The 13,929-nt window shown below is 39.5% G+C and overlaps 1 protein-coding gene across 1 annotated transcript in view; it reads right to left on the bottom strand.

Annotated features, from left to right (window-relative positions):
- Positions 1-13,929, bottom strand: part of MCTP2 (multiple C2 and transmembrane domain containing 2) — a 104,096-nt gene that overhangs the window by 48,333 nt on the left and 41,834 nt on the right. Inside the window, exons 12-14 of the mRNA XM_065641376.1 lie at positions 11,794-11,896; positions 9,687-9,789; positions 517-618 (exon numbers count right to left, since the gene is read on the bottom strand). Of these exons, the coding sequence (XP_065497448.1) occupies positions 517-618; positions 9,687-9,789; positions 11,794-11,896 (308 nt within the window). The remainder of the gene's footprint in view (positions 1-516; positions 619-9,686; positions 9,790-11,793; positions 11,897-13,929) is intronic.

Raw genomic sequence — 13,929 nt, 5'->3', positions numbered from 1 at the left:
CATCCACCTGGAGGGGCCATCACAGAGCTCTGATATCCCAATACTTCTTCATCCATGGCATGAAAGGAGGTTGTAGCATGGAGGGTGTTGGTCTCTTCTCCCAAATAGCAAGTGATAGGACAAGAGGAAATGGCCTCAAGTTGTGCCAGGGGAGGGTTAGATTGGATATTGGGAAAAAATTCTTCACGAAAGGGTTGTCAGGCATTGGAACAGGCTGCCCAGGGCAGTGATGGAGTCACATCCCTGGAGGTGCTTAAGAGACACATAGATGAGGTTCTTAGGGAAATGGCCTAGTGCTAGAGTTAGGTTATGGTTGGACTCTATGATCTTAAGAGTCTCTTCCAACCAAAATGATTCTATGACTCTATGAAACACCCCTCCACCACCAGATGCAACTGGATGGGAACTTTTCCAGCTTGGCTCTTGGTTTTTAAAGCATCATCCCTCACCCTTGCCCTTGTAGTTTCACACATTTCTTACACCAGCGATAAGCAAAGAGAAAATATTTCAACTTACAGGATTAAATAGGACATCCAGCTCCAAGTAAATTACTCCTTTTGAAGCATGTTCCAAGTCTTTATTCTTCAGCGTGTAACAACTTTGTTTACCGTTTCTAATCTATAGTTTGGGGAGAGAAAAAGCATCAATATTTTCCCAGCTGTAATTCACAATATAATTTAAAGACACTACAAACAAACAAATAAATAAATTGCAAGCACGAAAAAACCCTCCCCAAACCCTGCTAATATGCTCGGAGTCTGAAATACAAAATGATCGTTGGATTAGAGACCTATAAAATTGCAGATTAAATCTCTTATGGTCCAACTTTAATTTACAGACCTTATACTTTATAGTAGAGCAGTGCACACAATAACCAGTCTGAAAATTCTGCCCTGGAAGCCAGTGAGTTGATGGGAAGTAATCAGCCTCTGTTATTACAGGTTTAAAATGGGATTTTTCTTCCAAAGTTCAGGAAAAGAGCCACAAACAACAACTTACCTGCCTATTGCACACTCCAGTACACAAACCCACTTCTTAACGCTTAGTTTATTGCAAAGTTGTCAAATTATTACCCAGGAAACAAACACAATCCAAATCAATTAATCAGCTTAAGTGGAGCGAATGCTAATGTAACAAATGTTCAAAATTAACTAATTCCTGTAAAAGACTTCTCCCCCCACCTCACCCCTGAATTTCAATACCATTTCTATGCTCTAATCTGCCGGTTGGCTCAATCGCATTAAACGTCTATTAAAAAAAAAGCAACAAACCTCTCTTACCATTTTGTAAACTATTTGGCTCAAATCAAAAGCATTCTCTCTTCAAAAAGTGATGGCAGAAATGTATTTATTATACACAGTAGGATATGTATTGATTAAACATTTGGCTTTTTAGGAAGCAGACCAGTTAATTCTAAACAGCAGTAACATAAAAAAACTGCAGCTTACCAAAAAGCTACATTCAGGGACTGTAATGATCAAAGATTAAAGATAACGGAGGAAATTTGGGGGCATGAAATTGCAACCATATTTAAAACGGCTATTGCTGCTCTGGCATTTAGAAGAGGCACTCATAAACCATGGTAGAAATGAGTAAGTGAGGGGAAAAAAAGCATAATGGGAACCGAGTGACTTCAGGAGACAAGGGAAAGGTCATTTTCCTTCCCAGTGTCGCTCCACCCTTCTGCACCAAATACCTCAGCAAAGGGTAGATGGGATTTCTGGGTAATGGTTGGAAGGGAAGAGGGTTCTCACAAAGACCAACTTTGCATCCTCAGTGGTGTCCAACCAGAACTCCAGCTTTTACTATGTTCTCATCCAAAGCTTTGCTTAACGGGATGCTAGGAGTTATGCAGGCATATGTGGTACTGATTCAATAACAATAAAAAATAACACCAATAGGCACTGCACTAAATGGATCACAAAGTGCCTTTGCTTTCTCTACAAGGAAGGACACATAGGGTTGGAGTTGGTGGTAAAGGATTCTGCAGCTCCCAACAAAGGGGCAAGCAAAAAACTATTTTGAAGACCAGAAGGCTCAGATATCCTGCAGCCCCAAAACAGAAGAACTGCTGAAGTGTCTGCCCCCTCTTTTAGGGCCAAATGGACTGGCACGAGAAGGTCCTCAGGTCAACTGCCACATGGAGTGCCCATCATAAAGGATTCTGCTATTTCAAGAGTTTGTTTCCATCCCACCTCAAGCAAGGGCAAAAAATAATTTTAAAAGCCACCGAATGAAAACAAACCAAAATTTATTCGGAAAGATGTTGTTCTATTTCCCAAATTAACTGAAAAATTGCAACGGTAGAGATACAGGACCAGAAGGACTTGGTTTGAGGTTGTCATCCCTTTGGTCCAAGGGGATGCCACAAGCAGCAGGTTTAGACTGGGCTTTGATTCATGGACTCTCCTGTAACAGGGTAGAAGGTATGTTGTTCCCAGTGTGTCGGCAGAGATGTAGGTGTTCAATACATATCACAGTGTCATAATTCTGGATTCTCTATAGTTATTAATTTGAGGGCTGAATTTCCATGTATTTCAGATACACATATTTCTCATAACTTTTCATCCTATTGCCCTAGGAACAACAGCTGGTGGAAAGTTTTCTTTATATTCCTTGGGATATACTTTTTTCTTATATCTTTCAAGAACATAACCAACAAGGAAAAAAACATCACGTGCCGCTAAATTGACAGAAATAGGAAAAGAAACGATGCCACTACTGAGAAGGTCCGAGCCTGATATCATGGTATTCTGCACTCAGAAAATGCTTCTGACATTGGGGAAAAGGCTCTTCTTTTTAAGAGCTGGAGCTGAATCAAACATTTTGGGTGGAGTTGCAGGAGTGTTCACACCATAAGTTTCAAATCAGCAAGAAATAACTTCCCTGTCTTTGGAAATGGGGCTTATTTGCCACTTGGGAAACTTTTTAAAATGGTGGTTATTGTTGTTGTTGCTATTTTAAGGCTGAACAGGGCAGAAAGTAAAGCAGTGCAAACACAGTTTTATAATCAGCTTCATTTGGCATCTTTAATTTTAAGTGTTTGACTTGTCTGGTAAAGGATGTGTAATTGTGCAATTATAACTCAGCCCAAGACTAAACATTCATACAGATATCCTCACTTTTGACCTTCTTCAGAGCCAAAAAAAGAGCAACAGAAGAACAACTGGCTACAAAATGGCATTTCTACATTGCATTTCCATTTGGATTAAAGAAAAAAAACAAAACACCTGCAAAAAAAAGTCAAAGAATAATACCTTTTACAGTTTTGGCAACGTGCTAAGCCAGTGCAGTTCAGCAGAAGGTGTAGGGTAATTCTAACACCCATGACTGCCTGGAGATTAGATCGGTGGCATGTCTCAACTGTGCCCAGAAGAAAACATCCAAAATAGCTTTTAATACTCTGCATTTTCATTGCATGCTGTTCTTGGGCCAGAGTTCAGACTCTGTTCAATGTCTCCCTCCATCTCAAGAGACAGCCAGTCATATTAATTTCATTTTGGATCTATTTCTTTCTCCTCTCTGGGTACTCTTCCCTAGTTTCTGCTGTTCACAAAAACTGCTTAAATACCTTCCTCAGCTGTGGAATAGGTGAGCAGCCAGAGATGGGGTCCTAGGACGAAACTAAATGTCAGAAAGATCAGATTTCTTCTATCGCCCAAACACGTTTTGCTATGTACCTGATCTCACACAGGTTTCAGTCAATTAATATTCCTGATAGTTATGTCTAAAATAGAATATCTTTCCCATGAATGTTGACATCCACTTATGGGAAAGTGGAAGGAAAGGAATATTCAAATTAAATGTGAAAATATCTGCAGGTGAGGCGCTCAAAGAGACATAATCAATATTATTCCTTTATTGATGTTTTATATCCTCACTGAATATTAATGCCTGCATTCTCTGAAAGCTTCTTAATAGCATACAACATACTGGGGCTCAATCACCAACCAAGACAGCCCATGTCCATATGATTAACATGAGGACAGCGGTGCCTACCCCACCGACATACTTCATCTTGCAAGGTCACCATCAGAAAACCTCTGAAAAAGAGTCAGGATTTTTATGCCATGGGAATTGCTGATATCTGACACATTTCTCTGTTCTGAATCAACATGCATCAATATTTTCACAGAACTCATATATTCTATATCACAGTCCCTTCTCCACACAGAACCATGCAAAGGAAATTTCAAGTTGGAAGAAAAGACAGAATTCTTTGTGCATTAAGTATTTGGACCTACAGAGGCAACTTCTGGCAGTGCTTTACCTGAAGGAAATGTTCAAGTACAGGAGACCACTGTACAGTCAAGGCCCAAAGTGCACCAAGTTCCTTTCAAATGAACGAATATATTTGCTAAACTCTTTGCACGGATGTCCCCAGTAAAACAAATGTGACTAAACACAGTATTGATGTAGCCAGCCAATGCTAAATCTATTAAGCAACAACCTTCTGACCGCTTGGGAATTTTAATGAAATAGCGAAAGCAGAGATTGATATGACACAAAACACGGAGAAGACAGGACCCTTACGCAGCAAAGGGTGTTTTTTCATTGCTCTTGTCGCAAAGAAATATGGTTTAGTAGCGCTTTTTTTTTTAACATTGATTTTAAGAAAACTTCACTCTGTATCCTGCTTTGATGTAGATTCAATGTCATATATTGATGACCTGACAGAAGAACGCTGGGTTAAACCTCTGTACATCAACACCCGTGACGTGTGGAAAGGGTAATGGCTACTCTCCAAGGGTAATTCATCTAAAGCATTTGGGAACCTCTGATATTCCTCCTTGAGCTCATTGCTGATGCACAATGTCATACCATTTGCCCTGAATAACATAAAGCTGTCCTATAATAGACACACACCTACCCTTATCAACGGACATACTTCCCCAGGAAAAGTTGAAAGCAAGCCACATATTTGATCCACCTGGACATGAATAAAGTAGGTTTTTTGTTTCTCCCCAGTCTTGCAATATACCTTGATTCAATTTTGTACAAAATGCCCATTCATTCATTCATTCCAAACCTCTTTGCCTCAAACATTTCCCTTTAAACAACCTTCTGTGGGATCCAAAGTAGAATGGAAAATTTGGGGGTTTGGCAGAGGATTGTTATCCAAAGACCAAACAGATATGGAGCTGATGGTCTGAAAAAAAGCAGGCAGCCACACAAGGGCTTCCAGGCAATCTGAGGAGGAGCTGAAAACCCTAGGAGCACAAAGATCCCAGGTCGTACTCAAGAAGTACATTCCTGTTGATACTATTTCAGTGAGTAGTGCATAGTAGGGGGAGAATTTAATCTCAGAAACAAGGTTTCATTTTTTCTGGAAGAAATGGGGGTTTTTTTCCCCATTTCAGAATTTCTGGATCATGATAGGGACAAATGTCAGAACAGAGGACAGCACTTCACAGCCGCCCCTATTGCACAGATGCAGCATTTTCACTTTTCTCAAACTTTAAAAGCTTTCTCCTGGAAAAGGCTGCGCACTCATGGTCAAGTGCTAAGTAATTACAATGGTCAGGTGTCTGCTCTCTGAATCCAGGCCATGTTTTAGACAATTAAGCTTGCGAAAGTCATACGACTTGTTTTCACCGTATTGTTGGCTACCGACCTTGCTTGGCACTTGAAAATATTTCATAGACCTGCTCCTGTTTGCCGAAAAAAAGGGTGCAGCTGAAGACTACTCTGAGCTGATAATTCAGCGAATAAAAAACATTCCATTCTGTGATACAACTCTTCACTCAAAGGCCTTTCTACATAGGGGTATTTGATATACTCTGCTTTCAAATTCATTGAAGCACACTATATGCTTGCTCTCATGTCTCTAATAACTTGCAGCCTTCTAGGAGATGTGAGTCTCAGGAAGCAAAACCAAAAAGACAAACCCTCACAAAGAGAAACAGGGTTGCTTTTGCTAAGAACTAGGGCACAAAGGAACACAGAGATGGAAAGGACTTCTTTGATAATTAGTTCAAGTCCCCCAAAAGCTATAAAACTTCTAAACCTATCAAAATCCTTTCTGGAAGCCAGGAAGTTTTTGCCCTACTTCTCCATTCCCCAGGACCTTCTTCAGTTTCTAGCACAAAAGCCTGCTCTGCTGGGTGCTGTAAATGGTCTTTCATTTCCCAGGCTCTGAGAAAGGGATCTCCCTCTTGGCCCCAAGTTTGGGCAAGTCAGACTCTATAAGTCACTTTTGGCAAGAGTGATCCGTTTTGCTGAATATCTTGGTAGCACTAATCTCTGCCTGTTCCAGTTTAAATTCTGCTTCTGTGAATGTGGCTGGCCAGAGCTCTATTGTAGATGAGGTCTCTTACACATGCTTTAGAGGAGGACAGTAGTTTCACAAAAAGAAGAGCAGGAGAAAAAAAAAGTACAATAGGTTGAATAACATGGAAAAGCTAAAGGTATAATGCAAGTCAATAACAACTTCTCTCTGTCTCCCAAATTCAGTGTACTGCTACCAAAATCAAGGTCTCTACAGTGCATTATTAACAGAGCTGTACGAGAAACAAAGTAAAATGTGTATTCATCCAATATCTTCATCATGTCTATGAGAAGAATGTGAACTTTGCAGCTTTATGCATCATCTGACACCTTAAAACTCTTCTCAAGCAGCCCAAATTTGTTATGTTTCTTATTTGGTGCCTGAAATAAGGCGAGATCACAGTCGAGGATGAATGGAAAGCATAAGTAATTTCACTATCTCTGAATTGTTGTGCAGTAAGGTTATTTGTGTGTTAACATGATGATGAAGGTGTACACATGTTTGCAAAATGTCAGTGTAAGACTCCTGAACACATTTAAACCAAAATTCGTTGTCAAAGTAATTAAACATTTCATATCCCTCTAACATATACTTTATTCAAGGCAATTTTTCATCAAGAAAAGAATCTAGTCATCCATGAACAATTCCTGAAGTAAACTTACTTCATGTGCTGACAGCTCACAAGTCAAACTTGTGCATTTTTAACAGGGGGGGAGGAAGGCACTTTCATTTTCAAAAGGGAATTTAATGCAAGGTAAATATTAGGCCTGATAACCTAGGAGAAATTAAACCTATATGATTTGTAAGGCTTGAGTCTTAAACTATTGTTCTCTTTTAGCATATTTATCTAAGTGGTTCAAAGGATACATTCAAATTTATAGTCAAAATGACAACATACATCGAAATTCCCATTTCGAGAAAAAGAGCTTAGAAAATTGCAGTTCTCTGTCTGAGCATCTAAGTTAATAGGTGCAAAATGTTTTTTAATCAGAAGCAGAGATGAATATATTTACAGTAGATTTGACTGAAATAGGAGGCAGAGAAGTTTGGACAGGAAGGAAGAAGATCAGTTGGCAAAGGAAAGCATAAACAATTTTCATTTTATTTTTTTTTTCTCAAACCTTGGACAAAAAAAACCCCTATGCTGAATAGTTTGGACATTACCACACACATGCACTCCTCTCCTCTGCCTTGTTACATGCTTCCTGAGGGATACTTGACAAATGCCTATAAAATCAACAGAAAATCCAAATCTAACATCTTCTCACTGTGAGCCCACACAGCCTGCTGCCGATCGCACAGACCATTTGGCAAGCGCTGGATCTGCAGGAGAGCAGCTGCTCCAGCCACTCTCTTCCAGGAACATCAGAGATACGAGGACTTGGGGAAAAATTAACAAAGTGATCAAAAATGGAATAAAAGATGCTAAGAGGGGTGGGTTTTTTTTTTCCCCTCCCATAAACATCAAATCATCCTCCATGCCCAACTCACTCTAATATTGTTCTAAAACTAGAGAGATTGACAACTCAAGTCACTAAATCAGACAAACAATCTAAAATATCCCCAGCCTCAAATAGAACATGCAGTCCGAGCCACAGAGGGAAGAGGACTGCAAAGCACACGATGGTGCGTGGGGCACCAAAAGCCCAGTATTTACTCAAGTTTCTATAAATTAGGCTCTTCTTATCCCCGAATTGCAGGAGTTCCCCTGTTCCGGACACCAGTGTAACTTGAAAGGAGCATACGGTGGATGAAAATAAACACACTTTGTTGAAGAGATTCAGAAGCCACATTGCTTTTAATTCGCATACACAAGAAGTACGCTTATGTAGACAAAATAACAACAAAACTGGAGCACACTGGCCTATTTCTTTACCACTATAAAGCATTCCTTAGGTTGGGATCATATCCTCTAAGTCACTTCGAGAGTTTTCTGGGCAGTTTATTATTTATTTGGAAACATCAAATATTTGCAGTTCCCCTCTCTGATCTTGATTGGTCCCTTACCTAAACTATGCTGACTCTGCGGGGCTAATATGGCCTGCTTTGATCAGATGAGACCTTTCCTTTCCTTCCAGAAACCTCCAATTTGTCCAATCTCTGCTAGGACAGAGCCCCACTAACCCATTATTGCAACGCTGCCTTCCCGTGGCAGCCCATCTCCAGAACTCAAAGGCAAACTCTTGCCTTACCATGAGAGATGTGTGCCAGCCTTTCTGCAGAGGTGAAGATGCTTCCACAGAGATGTTTCAAGACAATACTGCAATTACAATTTCGATCAGGATTCACTGGCTGCCTGTTCGAGAGCACTATTACCCACAGCATCACACTGTGCATTACTGAAAGCGTCTCACTACTGCATGGATCACTTGAATCATGTTATATATTGCAAGCATGAGTGTTTGTACGGGGCTCAGGGCATAAATACCTGTCGCACCCTCTCCTCTGCATAGGGAACCTACTGCCTCAAAACCCAAGGAAACCCCCATGCTTGCAGTTAAACGTGTTTACATGAGCACAAGAGTCCCGTGGTGTTTCCAGCCTCATCTACTCATTGATTTCATAAAAGCCACAGCCTAGAAAGTTCTTCTCAGGCTTTACTGCAGAAGTTACCAGAATCTTCTATGCAATTGCACATACACATGGAGCTGTTTACATTCTTTTCATCTGGTTTACTCACTCTATTACCCCCAGTCTTGTTCCAAAATTAATATCAGTCTTACCAAACACAAAGCCGCTTTCCCTCTGTTTCTCTATTAATGTTTTTTAATGACCCTCTTATGTTCCCCTCTCTTTAGCTTGGCCTTTTTGGCCATTTCTGAAAAAGCTTCAACTCTCCTTAATCTCCAGAGCAACCACTTTCCCCTGAGCTCACTTTGTTTCCAGTTTTGATTTTACACTCCCATGGTAGTGCTCACTCTTCACATATTTGTTTACAGAACAAAAACCACCCATCTTTAAAAGCACTACAGAGCAGAAAACACCCCTTTTAGGTAATTTTATTCAGCTGTGCCAATAACAACAGCTATCTCTAGTCAATCCTACTGTGATGTGCAATTACTTTCTTGGAGTAAAAAGAAGCCAGACAGAACAAAAGACATGCTTCAAATGTTACCTTCAGAAGATGATGTGGAAACATACAGAACAACTCAAGTATGTTTTCAGACCTACATGGCATATAGTACTGATGAAGTACAGACACTTCTGCAATTTTCTTTCCAATCAACCAAATTTGTACTAAAATGGGTTGGCAATGCTCGTTACACTAAGGAGAACTATAAACACTGCCAACTAAGGCACATACAAATCACAAAACCTCTTTATTTCTAAATCTGTATTGCTTTGTGCTACAGGGAAAAGAAATGCATCTCCTTCCCAGCAAAACATTTGAATGATGCACGTGGCAAAGGTAACTTACAGACAGCAAAGGGATGGCAACTTTTCCAAGAAAATCAGGAGGTTTGTCTCCATCTTCATCGAACACTGTCACTTCCAGAACATCATGAATATCTTTAATAGGGCTGGAACAAAAAGTGCAGACACATTAAAAAAAAATAATATTTGATACACATGCATATAGCCTCCTCCACAAAGATCTGAGAATACTGTTTTACTAATTAAGTTTGTACTACCCTGGAGTATAAAACGAGCATTTAATTAAATTCCCCCCCAAAATGAACCAAATTATGAGTATTCCCCGAGTTTTCCCCTCATGTTCCAGTCCCGTAACTAGGGGAAGAATATAACTACCAGACAGTGACTTTTTTTGTGCATCGATATTGATGCAAACAGTGTAGAAAACTTGGCTCTTCAACAGAGAAAGCTCTGGTGACTGAAAGAGGTTAAGGGCTGAATTCAAAACCAGGCTTCAGGGCATTAAAGAAATAATTGAGGAATCAAAACTTACATAATTCATTTGACTTGAACAATTATCGAACAATTATCCTGCTTTTAAGGTATTAACAAAACCAATTACAAAAAAACCCAAAAAAACCTAACAACCCCTGGCTGTCCCTCTAGCTAGCAGGTGTAGCACATTCTGTGACCCAGGCACTAGTGGCAGCCAAACCACCATGAAATGAACTTTTTCCAAGACATTATGGCTTTAAAATACATTGAAACCTGCCACTTTTGCAACGATACTTCCATATTCCTCTCCAAGCCATTATCATGTTCCATACAATATAGCTGCCAGTGGTACAAAATACTAAAACCCCACAGTGACACACACACATAAGTGTGCTGCAGAAAATCTGAATATGATGGAAGGGCTCTCTGGTGGTATTGAACACTCCAACTGAAATGGGTTCATCTACTCAAAACAATCCACTCTGCTCCAAAATAAATCTAAATAATCAATAGTTTTTAAGGTGCTTAACTGAAGTTCTTTAAATGGCCAAAAATCTAAGGAGACATGCAAGAGCCTGACTGGCTCTGCAGATCTGGTGCTTGCATTAGCCATGCGACAGCAATAAAAGTTAGCAAAAGTCCACAGCTGACCTTTCTGAGACCCACAGGAAGTATAGAGGCAAACTCTCTTTTTAAATGAAATAATTTTGGATTCTTATTAGATCTATTTTGTTGGCAGAACATCCGACAAGACTCATCTGCTGGCGCAATCTCAGAATAAACAGTGATGAGTAGAAGTTTCTTGAGAACAGACAAAGTAAGAGAAAGGACTCCAACAGACACACATTCAGCTGCAGTCATGAATTAAACAGAAATCTGGCAAGGTACTTCTGTCAAAGACATCAGATACTTTTATTGTGTTTGCATCCAGCCCAGTGTTTATGAATGTTGCTTTTGCAAGAAGTACATCATTTCCAAATTGTTCTTCCAGTGGACAGATGCAAATGTCATAAATGCTCCATTGCCACCCCTCGCAGTTGCCTTCCTTGCCACACACTACTACAGTCTTGCAACCAGTTATCTTACTCAGTTATTCACAAAAACCAAGATTAAAAAATTGTGCTGTCAAAAAGCAGTACCTAAATTATCACTTTTGTTATTAATAAAGTAACCAGAAAAAGAGAATACTTTGATTTCCAAAAGCATTTAAGATCCTATTTTGGGCTACGCTATGGTTGACTAGTTTAAATTCAGAAGATACACCAGGAGCAACATGAGCCCTAATTTTCTGCTTACTTACAAATTAAACAAGGATTCTAGCATGGTTCAATGAAACGTATTTTAAATTATGAAAAATGTAGGCATGGGTATCAGGTCTCTACATTCTGTTATATTACCTCTTGGATCCAGCTATGACTCCATTATGTCTAGTCATGATTCTTCCTATAAATATCACAGTAATTTTTCTTTTAATGACTTCTATTAATAAACTCCATGTAAGAACGAGTAAAAGGCAAAAGGCTTTAATTGAGTTATATTTGATATTTCTACAACATCCTCCCTGACTGTGAAAAAATGACATATCTTCAACTTGACCTTTCTATTTTCCCAAAGTCGATAGCTTTTCTAGTTAACTGTTTGGTATTGCGGTATGCGTTCAAAAGCAATCCACTTACAATGTGAAAACCTTGTTCCACTCTGGATTGAGATTCTTGTAAACGGTGTGTGTTTGAAGACTGTCGTTTCCCAGCTCTAACACACAGAAAGGATCACTTTTACCTAGGGAAAGATCAGATTGGGGCGGGTGGGGGAAAAGAAAGAAAGAAGAAAAAAATGAAGTGGATCAATTATTATATTTAGCATGCACATGCTTGCTTTGCTTTGCAGTAGGGCTGAGGAAGCGATTGGTCAAATAGAAATAGAATCCATTAAGACAACTGCAAATTGCCTCTTTCTGTTGGAATGGCTTGCTAAATAAACAGTATTTCCCATGCAGCTTCATTTCTAGAAACTCTAACACACGTACCTTATAACTCGTTCAGGTGGTTTCACTCTGATACCTGAATCTGAGACTTACAGTGAATCGTCTCTAAATCTTCACAGTAAGAAAAATCTGCTCATGTTGATGATTATTCAGACATCACAAGAGCAGCACTGTCTTTCTGACCCAGGTAAGTGTCAGTGCTGCCGTTACAGCTGTTTTATCCTGTGCTTAGAGTTTGTGGTCTTCTTCAGTTGATCACAGCACCCTCATCTCAAGAAGAGAAGAGAAGCACAGCGCTGCGTTTGTGTCAGTAGCGTTTCTCCAATCAGCTCCACATGAGCAAGTCCTTGAAGCTATGAAGACCCTACATAGCACCACAGCTTAAACAAAATCCAATAGCAACTGGACAATCCATACATGAACCAAGTATCATGCTTAAACCAAAGCCCCCAAAACCCAAAAACCACAAGCTCCTCCCAAATGAAGAATGCCAATATGGAACTTATGGTGAAAACGTGTTTTCTAATGTATTTTTTTGATAACTCACATTGCATGAATTCGTAGCTTTCACGACTTATTGCGGTTTCTGTCATGAGCAGAGTACCCTTTATCAGCGTGTCTGGCTCAATACCTGATTTAATCACATCTTCAGTGCTCATGTATAACTCAGCCACAGACACTCCAGCCTAACTTTTATGTAGGCAACTCCATGACACCAATGCAGCAATTTAGATAGCACACAAACAAGATATTTATGCAAAAACTGTCTTTTTCTTAATGCTAATTTTTTGGATTATTAATGCAAAGCTTGTAAGGTTCTTACTCTGAGAAGTTTATAAACTAAACAGGAACCTTTTCAGTATGTAAACAGTGGATATTAACTAGTCAATATTGGTAAAGTTTAAAGACCATGTGTATTACTGGAATCTATTTGTCTGCTCCTTTTCAGCTTACGTTCCCATTCCCTGATAAGTGTGGAAAATACATGTAGCCTTTCAGAGAAACTGCTTGAAATGCAAACTGGTATATGACAAAAACAATCCCACTGTATAATTTGGTATTCTGCATGCTATTTTTTTGGTCAGTGAGCAAACGCAGTGTTTGAGGAGAACTCTCATGCGTACGCAGAAAACATCCAACAAAGCAGAAAAAGTCATTTTCACGTCAACAAAACTATTATCTAGGAATATAAAAGTATGAAAGGCTCAAACTGGGCTGGCTGTGGCTGAAGAGCTTCTACGTACTTGATGTATCTGTGTGGAAAGTAGCCTAAAATTTACATCAAATGGAAAACATGGATTTTCAAGACACTGTTCAAAGCCAAAGCAGATACTATGCTGCTTTCTGATAGCTGTTATCATAGTAGGCTAAAACCTTGGAATTAAAATCTATAGTGCCAGTGTATAATGAACTGACAACAGAAATCCCAGTTGCACCAAAATCCAATCTTTATTATGGGAATAAGTAAAAATGTATAAGGTGACATTATACTTGTCATCAGATGATTGATCTGCAGAGGTTCACCCACCCAAGACTCATGACTGCTGTGGGATGGGACAAGGAGGGAATGTTACCTGCTTGTACTGCTCCTCTATTAACCCTTGGAAATCTTTGTGCCTCTTATTGTCTCTGTGATTTTCCCTTTATCAGATTTGTAGCTGGACTTTGAATTTACTTTTATCAATAACAGTAAATTTGAGCAGTCTCCCTGGCAATGCAGGAAATATGGCACTGCTCTAGGAGGGCTCTATTATGGAAGCCCATAATTGCTGCACTAATCATTTATGAATGGCTCAGAACAGATAATTAATCTTTATGTCTCTCATTT

The sequence above is a fragment of the Caloenas nicobarica genome, chromosome 10 (assembly GCF_036013445.1).
Source record: "Caloenas nicobarica isolate bCalNic1 chromosome 10, bCalNic1.hap1, whole genome shotgun sequence".
In the NCBI taxonomy this organism is placed as follows: Eukaryota; Metazoa; Chordata; class Aves; order Columbiformes; family Columbidae; genus Caloenas; species Caloenas nicobarica.
This window is presented reverse-complemented; position numbering and strand designations above follow the sequence as displayed.